This window comes from Zeus faber (genome assembly GCF_960531495.2).
Source record: "Zeus faber genome assembly, chromosome: 12".
Classification (NCBI taxonomy): domain Eukaryota; kingdom Metazoa; phylum Chordata; class Actinopteri; order Zeiformes; family Zeidae; genus Zeus; species Zeus faber.
The window spans coordinates 9,756,472-9,773,971 of NC_137196.1; the positions used below are offsets into that span (position 1 = coordinate 9,756,472).

The 17,500-nt window shown below is 43.5% G+C and overlaps 1 protein-coding gene across 1 annotated transcript in view; it reads left to right on the forward strand.

Moving 5' to 3' along the window:
- The window catches only part of LOC307238424 (rap guanine nucleotide exchange factor 4-like), a gene marked incomplete at its 5' end in the record, with an annotated part of 29,736 nt that extends 13,596 nt beyond the window's left edge, over positions 1 to 16,140 (forward strand). The window contains 22 exons of the mRNA XM_080011393.1: positions 1 to 70; positions 841 to 1,024; positions 2,046 to 2,130; positions 2,412 to 2,472; positions 2,608 to 2,684; positions 4,756 to 4,902; positions 6,301 to 6,407; positions 6,720 to 6,805; positions 7,760 to 7,838; positions 9,117 to 9,267; positions 9,404 to 9,492; positions 9,726 to 9,826; positions 9,916 to 10,062; positions 10,888 to 10,985; positions 11,197 to 11,322; positions 12,384 to 12,562; positions 13,185 to 13,275; positions 13,474 to 13,524; positions 13,619 to 13,706; positions 14,438 to 14,502; positions 14,663 to 14,717; positions 14,835 to 16,140. The exon at positions 1 to 70 is cut by the window's left edge and continues 52 nt beyond it. Coding sequence (XP_079867519.1) covers positions 1 to 70; positions 841 to 1,024; positions 2,046 to 2,130; positions 2,412 to 2,472; positions 2,608 to 2,684; positions 4,756 to 4,902; positions 6,301 to 6,407; positions 6,720 to 6,805; positions 7,760 to 7,838; positions 9,117 to 9,267; positions 9,404 to 9,492; positions 9,726 to 9,826; positions 9,916 to 10,062; positions 10,888 to 10,985; positions 11,197 to 11,322; positions 12,384 to 12,562; positions 13,185 to 13,275; positions 13,474 to 13,524; positions 13,619 to 13,706; positions 14,438 to 14,502; positions 14,663 to 14,717; positions 14,835 to 14,962 — 2,265 coding nt within the window. The 3' untranslated portion in view covers positions 14,963 to 16,140. The remainder of the gene's footprint in view (positions 71 to 840; positions 1,025 to 2,045; positions 2,131 to 2,411; positions 2,473 to 2,607; positions 2,685 to 4,755; positions 4,903 to 6,300; positions 6,408 to 6,719; positions 6,806 to 7,759; positions 7,839 to 9,116; positions 9,268 to 9,403; positions 9,493 to 9,725; positions 9,827 to 9,915; positions 10,063 to 10,887; positions 10,986 to 11,196; positions 11,323 to 12,383; positions 12,563 to 13,184; positions 13,276 to 13,473; positions 13,525 to 13,618; positions 13,707 to 14,437; positions 14,503 to 14,662; positions 14,718 to 14,834) is intronic.
- Positions 16,141 to 17,500: the final 1,360 nt, after the last annotated feature.

The following is a 17,500-nucleotide window of genomic DNA, read 5'->3' on the forward strand; positions in this document are numbered from 1 at the left end:
TGTGTGCACACGCGCTCCCACGCCGTGGGCATGTGGCAGGCGCTGCTAGAGGAGGGGGTGCTCAACCACGGTAACACACACCCAGACAACCAGACACCTCCCTAAATCAACCCTGATTCAATCTGGGAACCCCCCCCCCCCCCCTATTTGAAAGACTCACGGCATTTCATTAGTGGTGACTTTTATCTGAAAGTCAGTTTTTGAACCAATATTTGACTATTAAGAAACGTTTGTCTCAAATGGCCCAAGGCCTCGCGACTCCCCTTCCGTTATCCGGCGGCCCCCTATAGGGGTCTAGCCCCCCAGGTTGGAAATCAGTGGACGAGGAGGACTAAGACTAAGACTCAGCTGAAGACTCAGCTTTTAATTGGTGCATATGTGAACTGTTACTTGAAATAACCTGGAGGAACTTCATTTCTATCTGATATATTTCTGGTAGACCAGTGGTTTATCAACCGCTTTATTGTGTAAATGTGAGTTTGAGTTCCAAAATGATCATCATATTTTCATAACACTTCTGATATCCACTAGCCGTGGACCCCATTTGATAAGGTAATAATTTTTTCATTTGTTAGATATGATTTAGTCCAAAATTCCACACCTGTCTACACTGTAGTTATAGAGATAACAGTGAAATTAGGATGAAAACAGTCATTGTCCTGCATTCCCTCATGGTGCCGACATCCCAATCGTTAGGCATTAATCCTTTCCCATGGGCACCCCCTGGGACGTCTCAAAAGACCCCTGGGGGGTCTCCAGACCATATGTTGGAATCTATGAACTTTGAACTTATTTAAATGACAACGACCGAAACCCCCCCCCCCCCCCTCCGGCCCCCAGTGGACCAGGAGCTGGGCTTCCAGGACAAGTACCTGTTCTACCGCTTCCTCGACGACGAGGACGAGGACACACCGCTGCCCAGCGAGGAGGAGAAGAGGGAGAGCGAGGAAGAGCTGCCCGAGACCATCCTCTTCCTCACCCAGATCGGCCCTGATGCCCTGCTGCGGATGATCCTCCGGAAATCGTCAGTGGCGTGAACTCATCTGAGTTACACTTTTTAATGACCGATTAAATTATCAATTGAATAAATTATCTTCTGTCCGGAGCAGGGTTTTGAATGGCGCCATTCACTGGATGTTTTATTTTTATTTATTTATTATTTTTTATGTTTCTATATATTTTATATTGTTTATAGTGTGTACTTCATATGCTCTCTATTTTCTGCTGTCCCCTTTTTGCTGCTGGAACGATGTAAATTTCCCCGTTGTGGGACTAAGAAAGGTTTATCTTGTCTTATCTTATCTTATTTTGAACCACATTATAATATTTTAGAAACATACAGAGAGAACCTTTTACAATCACCAATAATAATTTACATTTTGATCACTTTTCTTTAAATAATTGAAAAAAAAAAATTCACATTGGTTGTCTAACAATTATATTACTGGGATCAAAGTGCTGTTTTTTTAAAATCTGGAATTGACCTTTTAAATTACAACTATTCTTGATATCTGGCTAATTCAACTCGATTAATATATATATATATATATATATATATATATATATATATATATATATATATATATATATATATATATAATTACATATATATTTTATTTTATATATATTTGATTTTATTTATTATTATTATTATTATTATTATTATTTATTAAAAATTTACATTTATTTTAATATAATTTCTGTTAGCACTGGAGCATTAGGTAAGCCATTTTTATAAAGCTTTGTTTAATGTCGTCTTTCTTTAAATTTGTCTATTTATTTGTTTTAAACATACATAACAGTGTTCTCTTTTTTACATTTTTCTACTTTTTATAGACTTTATAGGCTTTTTTGAAATTAAGTGTGACTAATGTTTTTTATGTCCACTTATGTTTATTTTAATAGATTTTCCATTGTCTTTCTTTATGCCACTTCTTCGTCTGTTTGTGTGAAGCACTGTGTAACAGTGTGTTTTAAATAGAGCTTTACTTAATACTGTGAGATATATTATACTATATCATATTATTTTATGACGCGCTATGCAGGCCGGGCCAGCGGACGGGTGACGACCTGGAGATCATCTACGACGAGCTGCTCCACATCAAGGCCTTAGCGCACCTCTCCAACACCGTGAGTCACACGTTCATATTCATATTAAAATTTATTTTCATAATTATATGGAAATTCATATTCACATTCATATTCATATTCATATTTAGGAACCAGGACTCACCACTGACACACCCTCACACTAAAAAAAACAGACAGCGTATATACCAACGATGTCTGCTTATTACATTTTAAGTTATTTACACAGTTATTACACCGTAAAAAATGTCCACATATGCCTGCTGCTCAACCAGAACCAACATGGTGTGTTTTGACTTAATATCTTAATATCTGGTTTGTAGGTGAAACGGGAACTGGCAAGCGTCCTGATCTTCGAGTCCCACGCCAAAGCTGGAACTGTGTGTAGGTGTTCCGAAAAACTCTCTTGTCTCTAGTTTGTGTGTATATATATATATATATATATATATATATGCATCTGAGGTTGGTATGGGGATTATATTGTGTTTATCTGTCTTTCCTTGTTTTCTTTTTTTCTAGTATTCAATCAGGGGGAGGAGGGCACGTCGTGGTACATCATCCAGAAGGGCTCTGTCAACGTGGTGATCTACGGCAAGGTGTGTGTGTGTGTGTGTGTGTGTGTGTGTGTGTGTGTGTGTGTGTGTGTGTGTGTGTGTGTGTGTGTGTGTGTGTGTGTGAAAGAAAGAGACAAAGAGAGATAGATTGTGAAGCAGCAGTGCAGGACCCATCTGTATGTGTGTGTGTGTGTGTGTGTGTGTATGTGTGTGTGTGTGTGTGTATGAGACGTTGCCATTCATTCATATGGTTTTCTGCTCCACTTGTTGAGGGCCCCATCTGCCCGGACCAGAGCCCCCTGGTGGGGCCCGGTGGTCTCTGTGGATTAGCGTGGTGGTGGTGGGGCCCCTCCCCCACCCCCCGGACCACCCCAGGGCCCTCCAGGGCCCAGTAAAACACCAGCACCAGAGTTTTGCAAACACTACCTCAGCTCATCGTGACTCACCCTCATAAATCAGAGTCTCGAGGGTTTTTACACACACACACACACACACACACACACACACACACACACACACACACACACACACACACACACACACACACACACACACACACACACACACACACACCCACACACACACATTACTCACACAGTCAGAGACACACACACACACACACATACTGCCTTGCCAGTGCAAGGAAAAGATACATGAGACTGCAAGAAATCTACAGTTCATTTTTAAAAGTAACCTTTTAAAATATTATTTTATTTTAAGTCCCTTCATTTAAGTCACTTTTTCACATTTAATCACATGTGAAATTCATGTGAAAATATGACGTTTGTTCCAAAATAACAATTTTCACATCATGCATAATTATAACCTTGCGACTTAATACATTTAAAGTTGTCTCATCCATATCTTTTTTCACATGCAGCTTTACACAGGTGGAATCAAGCGACTCTTTTTCGGAATGGGCGGCTTCCTCAAATGTTTCTCACGTAAAAAAAAATGACGGTTTCGCTGATATTTATGGAAACGGATGTAATAAAATATTGATACAGCCAACGCCCCCCCAGTTGAGGACAATCTTTCCATCAGCGGTTCTCTTCTCCATTTTTCCAGTCTGGTGGGCCGATGTGATGTCCCCGGGTGGATTACGTCAGAAGCGTGAGCTGGGCACATTTAGCATCAAACTGCCAGAGAGCGCTAGCGTGCGGCGAATTACATTGCATTACAGTGAATTTAATTGAATTTGAGCCCAAGACTTATTTCAACCTCAAAGCGACATATTTCAAGATTCAAGCTTTTGGCCCCTCATTGCACGGATCTGTGGGATACTCTGCTCTGATTGGTCAATGGCGGCAATCAGCGGTCAATTACTGTACTTTTGAATCGTGACCATTGTCACTGGCAACCACTCCGCGCCTGGATTTGCATTGTGTCGTTTCATACGGCTACATGCTAATGCTAATCCTAACACAAACTAGTGGCGCCATCTAGTGATGCTACATTGAAACTGCAATGGAAGTCTTGAGGACTAGAGGACTAAGGGATACGTCCAATTTTACATTAACAACAGTAGGTAGGTTAGTTATTTGTTGGGTGTCTAGTAAGGTACGTTGTTCTGACTACTTCTCTTGGACCATTTCTTTCTTGTAATAAGCAGATAATTTGCAGCCAGCCAGTCATTATCGCAAAATAACCCCCTTCAGAGGTATATGAGGTTGTGATTACCCGGGGGACTATTTTTCAATAATGAGCGGCTGGCTGCACATTATTCCTTACTAATTGTACTGTATAGGAGGGTTGCAGCCCAACGGCTCGACCAAGTGACCCTTCCTTTGAAACTCGTCCATTCAGTTGAAAAAAACCCCGCTACCACTGTATATGACATTTCAAGATGGACAGCAGTGGCAGTTCGGCACAAGCGGCCACACAGACACTTCCACACACCGTTGATTCATCTCCTGTGAGTGTCGCTGTCACTTCCATTCCAGCTCAGCTCTAACATCTAATGTCATTTGTGTGTGTGTGTGTGTGTGTGTGTGTGTGTGTGTGTGTGTGTGTGTGTGTGTGTGTGTGTGTGTGTGTGTGTGTGTGTGTGTGTGTGTGTTGTGTGTGTGTGTGTGTGTGCGTGTGTGTGCGTGCGCTCATGCGTGTGCATCAGGGCGTGGTGTGCACGCTGCACGAGGGCGATGACTTTGGGAAGCTGGCCCTGGTGACGGACTCCCCCCGCGCCGCCTCCATCGTGCTGCGGGAGGACAACTGCCACTTCCTGCGCGTCGACAAGGAGGACTTCAACCGCATACTCAGGGTGAGGGAGTTTCTTAGGGAGGATGTCGCATTTAGTTGTTGTTTCAGTGTTTGAAAAATGATTTAACTTTTAGAAGTTGCTGCAAAGTTGGCAACCATGCATCAGCTTTTGGTTGCCAAGACTGCACCCTGTATCATTAGAATGCACATTTCAATAGACTGATACGCCCTGCCCACCCCCCAACGGTACTTTAAGGATTTCCAGTGGGTCCCCAATTAAATGATTGTGGGGACGGTAGCTCAGGCGGTAGAGCTGGCCGTCTAGTAATCTAAAGGTTTCTGGTTTGATCCCAGGCTCCTCCTGCTAGCATGCTGTAGTGTCCTTGAGCAAGACACTCAGCTCCTGATGGCTGCGTCCGTCGGTGTCTGAATAATTGTAAGTCGCTTTGGATAAAAGCGTCTGCTAAATCCAATCCAATCCAATGAAATGTAATGTGAGCACCATTACAGAATGTACAACAATGATCATTGTTTTCACTGTTATCGGCACCATAACCATAGAAAAGGCATGTATGCGGGTTCAGACTGAATCATATCAAACAACAGGTATCTTCTCTGATCGGAGACCCAGAGGCTAAAATCTCATCAAATGGTCTCCGTGGCCTAATGTCCTTGATATGAAAAAGGTTGAGAAACACTGTTGCGCGGCGTTTATCTCTGAACGTGATGTATGTCTCCCCCTGCTGACCGAGGAGCGACATTAATATGACACGTTGCTGATGTGTGATTTAGATAGTTCAAGAGCAGTCAACGATCATAAATCTAATATTGCAAAATCGAATCCAAGATTGTTTGGTGTGATTCAAAACGGTCGTCTGAGATCAATATGTGATTCACTTTGGCTGTGATACCACTGGAACATTTCTAGGATCTGTAAGACACATTTGACCAAAAGGGCTGTGTTTCTTTTTATTTTCTTCTTCAAAATGACATTATGGATGAATTCCATTTCTACCAAGCTGACTTTCACTGCAGTATAAGCACTTAATCTGCGTCACGTTGTAAAACCCTTCATTTTTCGACTGGATCCAAACCAAAAGTAGGAAAAATATGGGTTTTTACAAATTCCTATACTAATATACTATTTATATATTGTACTACTATTATCCTATATTATGCTACCACTATATTTTCCCCATTGAGCTTTTAATTGTATATTTATTTTATTGTGCTGTGAACTACAGTTGCTGGTGTCAAGAATCAGAATTGTGAATTATGACGTTTTGTATTGATTAATTCATATAGTTTCCATTTAATCAATGCATTGTTCCAGAATTATCCAAGATAAATCATTACACCCAAATTGGTCAATGTAACACTAACGCTGAACATGAATATATTTCACTATACCCACTGAAATATATGTGTGATGTATTTTTATTATTATTATTATTTTTAGGATGTAGAGGCGAACACAGTGCGTCTGAAAGAGCATGAGCAGCCTGTGCTGGTTCTAGAAAAAAGCCCCCGAGCCTCCACCCTAGGAAGCATCAAGTATGTGTTTGTGTGTGTGTGTGTGTGTGTCTGTGTGTGTGTCTGTGTGTGTGTGTGTGTGTGTGTGTGTGTGTGTGTGTTTAAGTATAAGCATGAGAATAATTCACTACAGCCCCTTCACACCATGAAGAAAAGCCTATCATACAGTTATTATGTAATTATACGATTTAATCTATTCATCTACAATATGATTGTAGCTGTGGCCTACATAATTACAATTGTTAATGTTGAAATATTGAGCAATGTTTTGATGCACCAGCTTTTTCCCCAAACACAGGATTTGTAGCATTTAGTCATTTGATTCTTCCCCCGTCCCACTCTCAGGTACACTGTGATATCAGGTACGCCGGAGAAGATTCTGGAACATTTCCTGGAGACCATGAGGATGGACACACACCACAGTGAACCAGGTGACGCATGATAACATACTTTTACCAAATGTACCCAAATGTGGGTGTTAAGTGTGTCAAAAAAGAATAACTGAGATGTGAATTTAAATGTAGACATGAGAGTAAAATACAAAATTAACCAACGAAAGACATTAAGATATCAAATGATAGGGGGCATTGGGTTGCAGAATGGATGAATGGATGGAGAGATGGATGGATGGAGAGATGGATGGGTGGGTGGATGGAGAGATTGATGAATGGGTGGATGGACGGTAGGTTGATGGGTGGATGGGTGTATGCAGGGCCGGCCCTGGCCTTTTCGGAGCCCTCGGCGAGACCTGTCAAAGGTGCCCCCCCTTAGGCCCCTCTAAGTGATTTACTTTCCCGAATTCAGGAAAGTAAATCACAAAATAATGAGCCAACAAAAATATATTTTCAAATCAAATCAAGCTTTCCTCAAGTAAAGCAACAACAGTAACATCTTTATGTTTTTTTTACCTTGGGGGGGGGGGGGGGGGGGGGGGGGGTCCAGGGGATTGGTGGGTGGGTTGTGTTATGTTATTTGCATCAGTTCATCTGGGACGAGGTGTTCAGAAATGAGGGGAGTTGGGAGGGCGGGTTCTGGATTGTTCTGTGCAGGGAGGATGCAGACGGACAAGCGTGAGGGAGAGGGATGTGGAGGTGTTCACTGTGGGTCGGTGGGTGGATGGATGGGTGAAACAATGGATTGGATGGGTGGATGGATGGAACAATGGATGGATGAATGTACTAAGGAATGGGTGGGTGAGTGGGTGGATGATTTTGTGGGTGGATGAAACAATGATTGGGTGGGTGGATGGGTGGGTGGATGGATAGATGGTCGTATATCATTTTCCGGTCTATGTTAATCCTTATCCCTTGCTCGTCCTGGTTTCCACCTCTTCCCTCTGACCCCCCCCCCTCCTCTCTCTGTCTTTTCCTCTCTTCGTCCGTTAGACCCGGCGGTTGATGACTTTGTCCTCATGCACTGTGTCTTCATGCCCAACAGCCAGCTATGTCCTCTGCTCATGGCCCAATATCCTTTAAACTTCTTTCTCCAACCCGTTATCCTTGCATATTATTCTATCTCTCATCCTCTCCTTGAGAAACGCACACCGACGGCACCGGGAGGCTGGTTTATGACGCGTCCTTGTCGTCAGATTGGATCTCTCCGACGGGGAGAACATCATTGGTTTTTGGGCTGGGACGGCTGCACGTGATGGATGGATGAGCGCTAGACGACCTTCCAGCAGCCGATTCACCAGGGCACTCAGCTTATTGTCTCCTGCAGATATATCTATGTGGTATTTACAGGATTACTGGTGTGACTTTTACAGCATGGTAATGTTTTTTTGTTTTTTTTACCCCACTTTTATTGTTTTCCTTACAATAACATATTGCAGCAGTATCAATGGTTTGGAAATGAAAATGCAGACACAGACTGTTATACCGTGAAAACAATGAAAAATGTATTTATGATTTCTTTCCTTGTCGTTATAGCACGGCTCAGCACAGGCTGACCTTTTCCTCTGTTAAATAATGTAAATGCGGCCCGTGTTTGTGTTATGCAATTAGATCCACTTGTGCTTTACAACTGTGCCTTGATGTTTTCTATATATATCAGTCTGACCTATTAGCTTGATCCTACTGTACTAATACATTTACTCGGTTAATAGTTTCAACCACACCTTATTGCAATTGTTTGGATTTTTTGCAGTCTGTCCCTGTTTTATACTGCAATTCATGTGGTGCATATGTAGGTTTCATTCTGTTCTACATACTGGATGCATGGCTTCAGAGAGGTGTAAGTAATGGAGGACAACTCGACAATATACGCTCAGTGCAAAAACTCACTCCATGTCTCTGGCAAAGCTTACATGATGCCAGAGCAGTCGGACTTTGCAAATATGAGGAGAAAAACCCCCTTTGGTTTTATTGTTGAATAACCTGTTCGTTGGTGCTATTTTCATTGCTCTGCCCCAGTATTGTTACCAGAGTTCCACCCAAATGGGTGACCTGCCGAATTGTGGGACGCTGTTTTTTTAATTTTGTTTTTAAATAACTTCTAATTTGTAACCTGACCGCTGTGCCATCATGGCACCTCTGCCGGAATATGTGAAGTGAGTGCACGGAACACAGATATATGGGAGTATGGGGCCACACGTCCAATATGAAGGAAAGGCTGAAACCTACCTGTGTTCTAGATGAAGGGTTAGCAGAAAACAAATGATATGGCTTCATTGCGTCGCTGTCCTGTTGGCTTAGTGCATGAGCTCCCCCTACTGTCGTACGCATCTTTAACCCCCTCGTGCACCTACCATGCGCCGGCTCCACCCGGCTCGGAGCAGGAGAGGTTGGAGTACGCCGTCACCGCCAAGAGGAAGGTGCTGACCCTGGCTCTGCGCTGGGTGAGCACACACTCGTACCTGACGCAGGAGGACCCTGCCGCTCTGTCCTTCCTGGAGGTACGAACGAGCGCTCGGCCAAAGAAGTACTTGGAAATACAAGATTGAGAACGAGCGGGCTGAGAATGTGAGCTCCTCCCCTTGACTCTCGTCTCTTCCCTTTCCTTCTTCGGCCCTTTCTCGGTGTTGTCTCCAGGAGTTATACGGAAGTGTGACCAACGACTCCAGGATTCTCAGGGCTTTGAAGGACTTCGTTCCAGAGCTGGAGAAAGCCGTCAAGCTGCAGTGCGTTTTTTTTCTAGCTGCCAAGTGTTTGTCAAGATGCTCTTCTGTCCAGAGGGTCAAGACCCCTAACCCATATTCTTGTTTGGATCTTTTTCTTGCTCACCCTATATGATCTCCACGTTCTCCACTCGGCTCCCTAGTTCTGAAGAAGCCAAATCCACCAAGAAGGTAAGAGTCGTATTCTTCTCATACCTTGCTCTTCTGTATTTAGCCGTTCTGTGTTAGGTTAACAGTTCGCTCTCTGCCCTGTTTCAACAGAAGACCCTCATTAGACAGTTCAGCAACGGGGAGGAGAGGCTGCAGAAGAAACAGCCAATCAGGAACCAGGACGATAGTAGGTTCCGCAGAGAGAAAGAGAGAAAGAAATACATGGGAACATTTGTTCGACACTTCGGAAAACACTCCTTGTGTCTTTGGTCCTAGTCCTGCTGAAGGTCTACTGCAGCGACCACACCTACACTACCATCCGTGTTGCCGTGGCAGCGACGGGCCGGGAGGTGGTCGCCGCCGTGGCCGACAAGCTGGGCACCAACGACGAGCTGCTGCTGGTTCACCTCACCTCCGCCAGCGGTGAGGCTCACCATCGTTTTTACATTTCACAAGACGTCAGTGGTTTGTACAGTCGGCATCAGAATAGGCAGTGTACTTCAACAGAAGAAAACTTAATGAGAGTTGGAAAACTCTTGGAGAACTGGTGCTCGATTTGTGCTGATTGGTTGAACATACTATACACATAAATATCAGAGCACAACAGTGTACGACCAACAATTCCATAAGAGTTTTTGGCACAGAAGTTGGCGCCAATTGAGTCCCACTGTCATCTGGTCTATGGTGATTCACTAGATTTCTAACCTGGATTTATGGTTTTACTATAAAATCAAACCTACTTGTTTCCAGAATGAGTGAATATCGAATTGTAATGATTTCAAGAACCATGAAAAAAAAGGTGAAACTTTAAGAAAAAATGTGTTCAACCAAAATGAAATATTTTGAATATAAATCAAATTTAAATATGGTGTTACTCAGAACAAGGACTAGCCTTTTACCATTTCCAATTCTTCAATTTGTTATGGTTTTATTGCTTCCTACTATATAAGTCATCAGGGCTAATATGAGATTAGACTTCTTGTAAATATTTTGCCATATTCCCAGCTGTGCCTGGCTTTTGCCTGCAACAATTCTTTAAAAGCACTGGATATCTCAAAGAAACGGTTGTAGAACTATTCAACAAGCGTTTAAATATTGATACATGAGACAATTGGGAAAAAGCTCCAAACTGGAACCATTTCCCAACACCCAGCATGCTCTCTGCCTGCTTGGCGAATGCTAAGATGACATATCTCTGCGTGTAGCTAATCCACATCATCGTCCCTTCTCTGTTGTGTTCTCTTCCAGAAAAGCAAATCCTGAAGCCCAACGATGTGTCAGTGTTTTCCACTGTGGGAATCAATGCCCGCCTGTTCGCCTGTCCCAGAGAGCAGCTCAGTGCCCTGGTGAGACCCTCAACACCTGGTCTGTGTGATGGTACAAAGCACTGACTGGATTTTTTTTTTTTATTAAATCAGAAATGTGTGTGTGTGTGTGTGTGTGTGTGTGTGTGTGTGTGTGTGTGTGTGTGTGTGTGTGTGTGTGTGTGTGTGTGTGTGTGTGTGTGTGTGTGTGTGTGTTTGTTTGTAAATTCGTGTGCATTCATGTGTGCGTCAGACCCCGCTCCCGGACCAGGAGGGTCCCACCGCAGGCTCCATGTCTAGTTTTGAGCTGATGAGCTCCAAGGACTTGGCCTATCAGATGACTTTGTTTGACTGGGAGCTGTTCAGCTGTGTGCACGAGGTACGCCACAAACTAGGACTAAATGCAAGGAAGGAAGATATACATATCTCTATGTATATCTATATATTAATCCATTAATATGTCTAATATGCATTAAACATATGAATAGACTCCCTCTGGCCCCCACGGGATATGGACAGCTTATATGAGTCCACATTGCTACACAGCAATTATACAAGTACACATGGTACATAAAAAAACAAAAACATTTAAGAACTTTGTAGACCCACCTGGATGGTATCGTAAAAAAGCTTAAGCTTAAATTGGCTTTTTATTATCGCAGTAAGTCTTGTTTTTCCTTTCCGTTCCAAGAAATTACTTTTTTCAACTGCTTTTATGCTTGTTTTAGATTATGGGGATATTTTGTAAATGATTGAGCCCTCTTTAGCATTGCCATCCATCCATCCATCCATTTTCCACCGCTTATCCAAGGCCGGGTCGCGGTGGCAGCAGGCTGAGCAAGGGGCTCCAGGCCCCCTTCTCCCCGGCAACGTTTTCCAGTTCCTCCTGGGGGACCCCGAGGCCTTCCCAGGCCAGCTGGGATATACAATCCCTCCAGTGCCGAATGTCCTTCTCCATAGCCTCCCTGAACTCCTCCCACACCCTGGTTTTTTTCTTCAGTGACCGCCGAAGCCGCAGCCCTTCTAGTCTGCCGGTACCTGTCTGCTGCCTCGGGAGACCCCTGGGCCAGCCAAGCCCGAAAGGCCTCCTTCTTCAGCTTGCTCTTTAGCATTGGAGAGACAAAATCATTTTTACACTTTTATTCATAAGGCACCTCCCAAAAAAAAGAAAGAAAAAAGAAAAAGCTTTTTGGTTCTCTGTTCCTGCAGCTTGGAACAAGCAAAACACCGTATAACGGCAGACGATTTTCTATTTTAATATGTTCAAAGAGATGTTTAAGTCATGGGTAATGAAGCTAGAGATTATAGTTGTTTCTACCTCCTGGACTTTTATTCCTATGTTGTATATTAAGTAGCATTGTCTGCTGCTCTCTTGGTCAGGCCTCTCTTGTAAAAGAGATTCTGAATCTCAATGAGACCGATCTGCTCCCCGTCCCCCAGCACGAGCTGCTGTACCATGCCTTTGGCCGGCAGAGCTTCAGGAGGACCACGGCCAACCTGGACCTGTTCCTGCGGCGCTTCAATCAGGTGCAGCTCTGGGTGGTCACCGAGGTGTGTCTCTGCGGACAGTTGAGCAAGAGGGTCCAGCTGCTCAAGAAATTCATCAAGATCGCTGCCCAGTGAGTGGAGAGACCAGAGGTTCTCAACTTTGGGTCTGAGGACGTTGGGTCTTGGGTCTGGGGACAAGAGGGCCTCCTTCAAGAGGTTCCTGGCGGTCCCCAGCAAAGTGATCAATAGTTAAACTTCACAATTCTTTGCATTTACAAGACGTAAGCACCGTTAGAGAATGCACATAATGACTGTTTTGATCATAGTGTCACTGTTATCTCCATAACTAACAATTCTAACAATAAAAGAGACAAAATCTCTTCAAATGGGATCCAAGGCCTAATGCTTCTTTAATATGATAATAACAATCCTTAATATGAAAAAAGGTTTAGAATCACGGAACTAGACTAATGCACTTAAATACAATTTTCAAGTACTTGACACATTCTGTTTAATGGGCTTTTAACTTTACTACATTTTGAATCAAATATCTTACTTTTTAGTCAACCGCATTCATTTGAACAACTGCATGCAGTATTTACAAAAAAGTGGCCGCCCACGGTGGTAACAGAAAGGCTGCTGTGGAACTGTGTGTGTGCTAATTGGGTCTGTTTTCTATGACTGGCAATTTATCCTACTGTTAAATAAGATAACATGCACCCACTGATATTCAATTACCGTCTGTTGTTGTAGCTGTCGGGAGTTCAAGAACCTTAACTCATTTTTCGCCATCATTATGGGGATGAGTAACCCTGCTGTCAGCAGACTGAGCCAAACCTGGGAGGTAAGACGCCCTGTTTCCTCTGTTTTCTAGCTTGTGTTTTCCCATTCAACCCAGTCAGAAACCCCAGAGCAACAAAGCCTTTACTTCCTGAGCAAACCACTCACTATTATAACAAAATTAATCGTAGATTGCTAACAATCAGAACAAGCCTCTCCTGCTAAGCATACAAAGTCCTGTTTGTCTTCTTTTCACTCGCAGAAGCTTCCCAGCAAGTTTAAGAAGTTCTATGCTGAGTTTGAAAGCATGATGGTGAGTTAAACAACATCTGGATTGATCCGGTTCCAGTGTGAAATGTGTTGAGTGAGATTGTTGACCTACGGGTTTGTTTGTGATGTCATCTCAGGATCCGTCCAGGAACCACCGTGCCTACCGGCTCACGGTTACCAAACTAGAGCCGCCAATCATCCCCTTTATGCCCCTCCTCCTCAAAGGTGAGAACTATCTGGTCACAGGAAGCGACTGTTATCCTTTCTTATTTGCAACTATTATTATCTATAACATATTTATTCCCCGGCTCTGTGGAAAACTCTGCTCTGATATTCCAATTGGTCAAAAGCGGCAATCAGCGGTCAGTTACTTCCGAATAATGTCCGCTGCTGAATTTAATAATCGAAACAATTTGCAACCACATCTCCACCCGGTTTCACTCTGCCTACGTTGAAATGCGAACACTAGCGAGTGGCGCCATCTTGTGACGCCACTTGGAAACCACGACGGAAAACATGAAGAGATTAATATGGACATCAGCATCAAAATCGCCAACAACTCATTTAATATTATATATTATAATTAATGTCAATTTCCAAATGAACATTAATGACACTGAATAGGTTATTCATCTGGAGGGAATTTCTTTTTTGTAAGGTGAATAATTTTGCTTTATTGCCGTAGCAATCTTGCTGTGCATTATTTTTCTTGGCCTGAGCTCTTAAACGAGGCATACTAGTTATATAAATGTGTCAATGTATTCATTTATTTACCTTCCATTCCATTAGGTATTACGTCATTTAGCAAATGCCTTTGTCCAAAGCGACTTACAATAAGTACAAAGTACACTTATTTAATAGTAGCCTTGTATTATCCATTTAATAACCACTGACGCTCTTTTGCTATAATGATTGGCTGGCTACACATTATCCCTTACTTATATATTTATTCACAGATATGACATTCACTCATGAAGGCAACAAGACACTTATTGACAACATGGTCAACTTTGAGAAAATGGTAAGTTGCCATAAACCCACTGGACGGTCCTAATCTAAAATAGAATATACTGTATTTTCAGAGTACATCTTGTGTGTTACATAAGTGTAATCAATGTGATATAATGCTATGTGACTCAAGTTGTGTTAGGTAATGGTTAATAATGTCTTTGTTTTCTCAGCGTATTATAGCCAACACAATTCGACAAGTGAGACATTGCAGAAGCCAGCCGTTCAGTAAGTCCGCCCGCCATTTATTAGCGTCCTGTATTTATTTGAGGCAAGCGTCTCACAACCACTTCAACATCCTTCCCCTTCGCTCCACCTTCTCCTCTTCTCTCTCCATCGGTTCAGACCCCGACATATGCCAGCCCAATAAGAACCACGCCGAGGTGCGGGGCTACGTTCGGAAGCTCTGCGTCATCGACAACCAGAGGTCCCTGACTCAGCTCTCCTACAGGCTGGAGCCTCGGCGGACGTGAACCCCCTTGGTTGACACCTGTTGGCCACTTTCAGCTACCCCCTTTTCTCTGTGACAAAAAAAATCCTCATTCCCTGGGTAGAACAACCCAACGCAAAAGGGACAAAGCACTGTAGCATTTCACCCCGCTCAACACCTTTTGTGCTTTTCTGGCAAATGAAAGGACTCATGAAGTAAAACCAATAAGCTGCTTCCTGGTTCCTGTGACCCATGGGCTCATGGACCCTTGGGCTCATGGACCCATGGACCCGTGGACTTGACGACCCATGGACTCATGGACCCCTGGACTCACGGACCCATGGAACCGTGGACCCGTGGTCCCATGGACTTGTCGACCCATGGCGTCATGGACCCACGGACTCAATCTTGTGGTTGTTCTCGTTTTGGGGCCGTTTTAGATAGAACTGTAACGTATAGAACCTGATCTCGTACCCTGCATGACTGAGCGCTATATACATTGTGTTCTATACAATGGATTTCTATCTGATAGTCGTGTTGTGTCTCGCTCCGAACATGCTCCGAACCTTACTCTGCTCAATATCCTCAGATAGCTTGGAGGAGCGCAGAAGTTCCTTGCTAAGATAGCCTTTCCATTATCCCTCTGTTAAATTCACCAGTACGTGTAAACAAGAGCTAGACGATGCCTAGTCACATTGTAATGTAAAGGACGAGTCGAAGAATATATTCAGGCTCATTCAAGCATATGTAGGAAATCGATGTCTGGGTAAAAAAAAAAAAAAATTGGTGTCCCTTACCAAACACTTGTGAGCGTTAGTAGTAAGCCGCCTCATCTTAACAGAGAATACTAGCTGGTCAAAAGCCAAAACGATAGTGTTTGCAAGCAAGTGTTTGGATTTGCTAGAGTGTTTGGACTGAGGAATTTTTGCATTAAAGCACAACTACAGTAGCATATGGATCTCTCTATTGCTTGGTAGGATCCGTTTCCATGGTCAGTCTCGTGTGTTTGGCTAATTTAATGACTTTGCTAAAAAAGCTTTGGGTATGGACTGGATGTGGTCAAACTTATTTGGAGTCTGGAAATTCTGTACCATCCTATGTCATTTCCTTTCCAGCTGTCGTTCAGTCCGTGTCATTTCATTTTCGTTAGTCTTTTGTAAATGTGAGTGTGGTTGATTTTTTTTTTTTTTTCACGTGTACTCTGGATAACTGGATTGTTTTATTCTGTGGACATGAGGAGCCTCTGGTGTGGTCGTGTTCGCCTTGTAAATAAAATCAGCTCATATTACAGTCCTGCTCTTCCACCTGCATTTTTTTTCGAGTGTGGCTGTAATGCTACGTCCTGTTCCTCGGAAAAATCCGACCTTCTACTTAGAAAAGTGCAAAGGAATGGCCATTTACGCCAGAATTTCAAGTTTAAATTTCAGTGCAAGTCACTCAACCGTTTCCGATTTTAGATCAACCTGTTGCCACAGCAAAATGGCGGCTGGCGCTGTTAACTTACAAAAAGTTCATTTTTCATTGATTTTTATTCAAAAACATGTAACTAACCCTAACTTAGATCTAAATTACCCTGTTATTTAACCAGCTTTACCAAACAAACAGACATTAACCGCCGAGTGACCATTATTTCCCAAAAAGAACCAATGGAGGACAATGAGCTCAGAAACGGGGACCCACTGAGTCGGAATTACAGATTTCCTACTTTCAGTGGAACGCAGCATAAATGGCCGTTATTTGGGTTATACAATGAGTGAATGCTATGCGAATTGCCAAGTCTTCCCCAAGATCTGATCTCACCTGTCCCTAGCAGTGATGTCACTCTGCCTGTCCTGCTTGATGATGTAATTCGTCCATTCCTATCCGGTTGTGTCAGTCTAGGTTTTCCTTTTCAGTGTGTGTGTGTGTGTGCGCGTGCGCGTGCGCGTGCGCGTGTGTGTGTGTGTGTGTGTGTGTGTGTGTGTGTGTGTGCGTGTGCATGCGTGTGAGCGACCTGCATTGTGCTTTACTTTTAGCTTTCGGGTAGTGGCCAGTCAGCGCCAGCGGGACACTGACTGATTCACTGGAGGTTTGACATGCTTTAGGACCGAGCTCTATGGGCTATTCTCTCTCTCTCTCTCTCTCTCTCTCTCTCTCTGTTCGCTCTCTCTCTCTCCCTGTTTGCATGGTGTACTGTATAGAGCGCTTTATATAGCAACCGTTATCCTCTCTTAGGAAGGAGGAATGCCCTGGATGCCAGTGACCATATCTGAACAGTGTGTCAAGGCACAGAAGGACTCCACAAACACTAAACTATGGGAGATAATCTACACACTCACACACTTATCTTATTCATCTTAACACCGTGTGCGGGGTTACTGGCGTATACCTGTGTGCGTGCGTACGTGTGTGCGTGTGCATGTGCATGCCTGTGTGTGTGTGTGTGTGTGTGTGTGTGTGTGTGTGTGTGTAAAGGGTAAATCTGAGACTTCATCACCATGTAGTTGCACTGGATCTCCACCACCAGGAGCTGTAACACCTTGTGTCGTAGGGACTGAGGGCTCTGACTTCAGCTTCCCTCGTTCTCTCTCTCTCTCTCTCT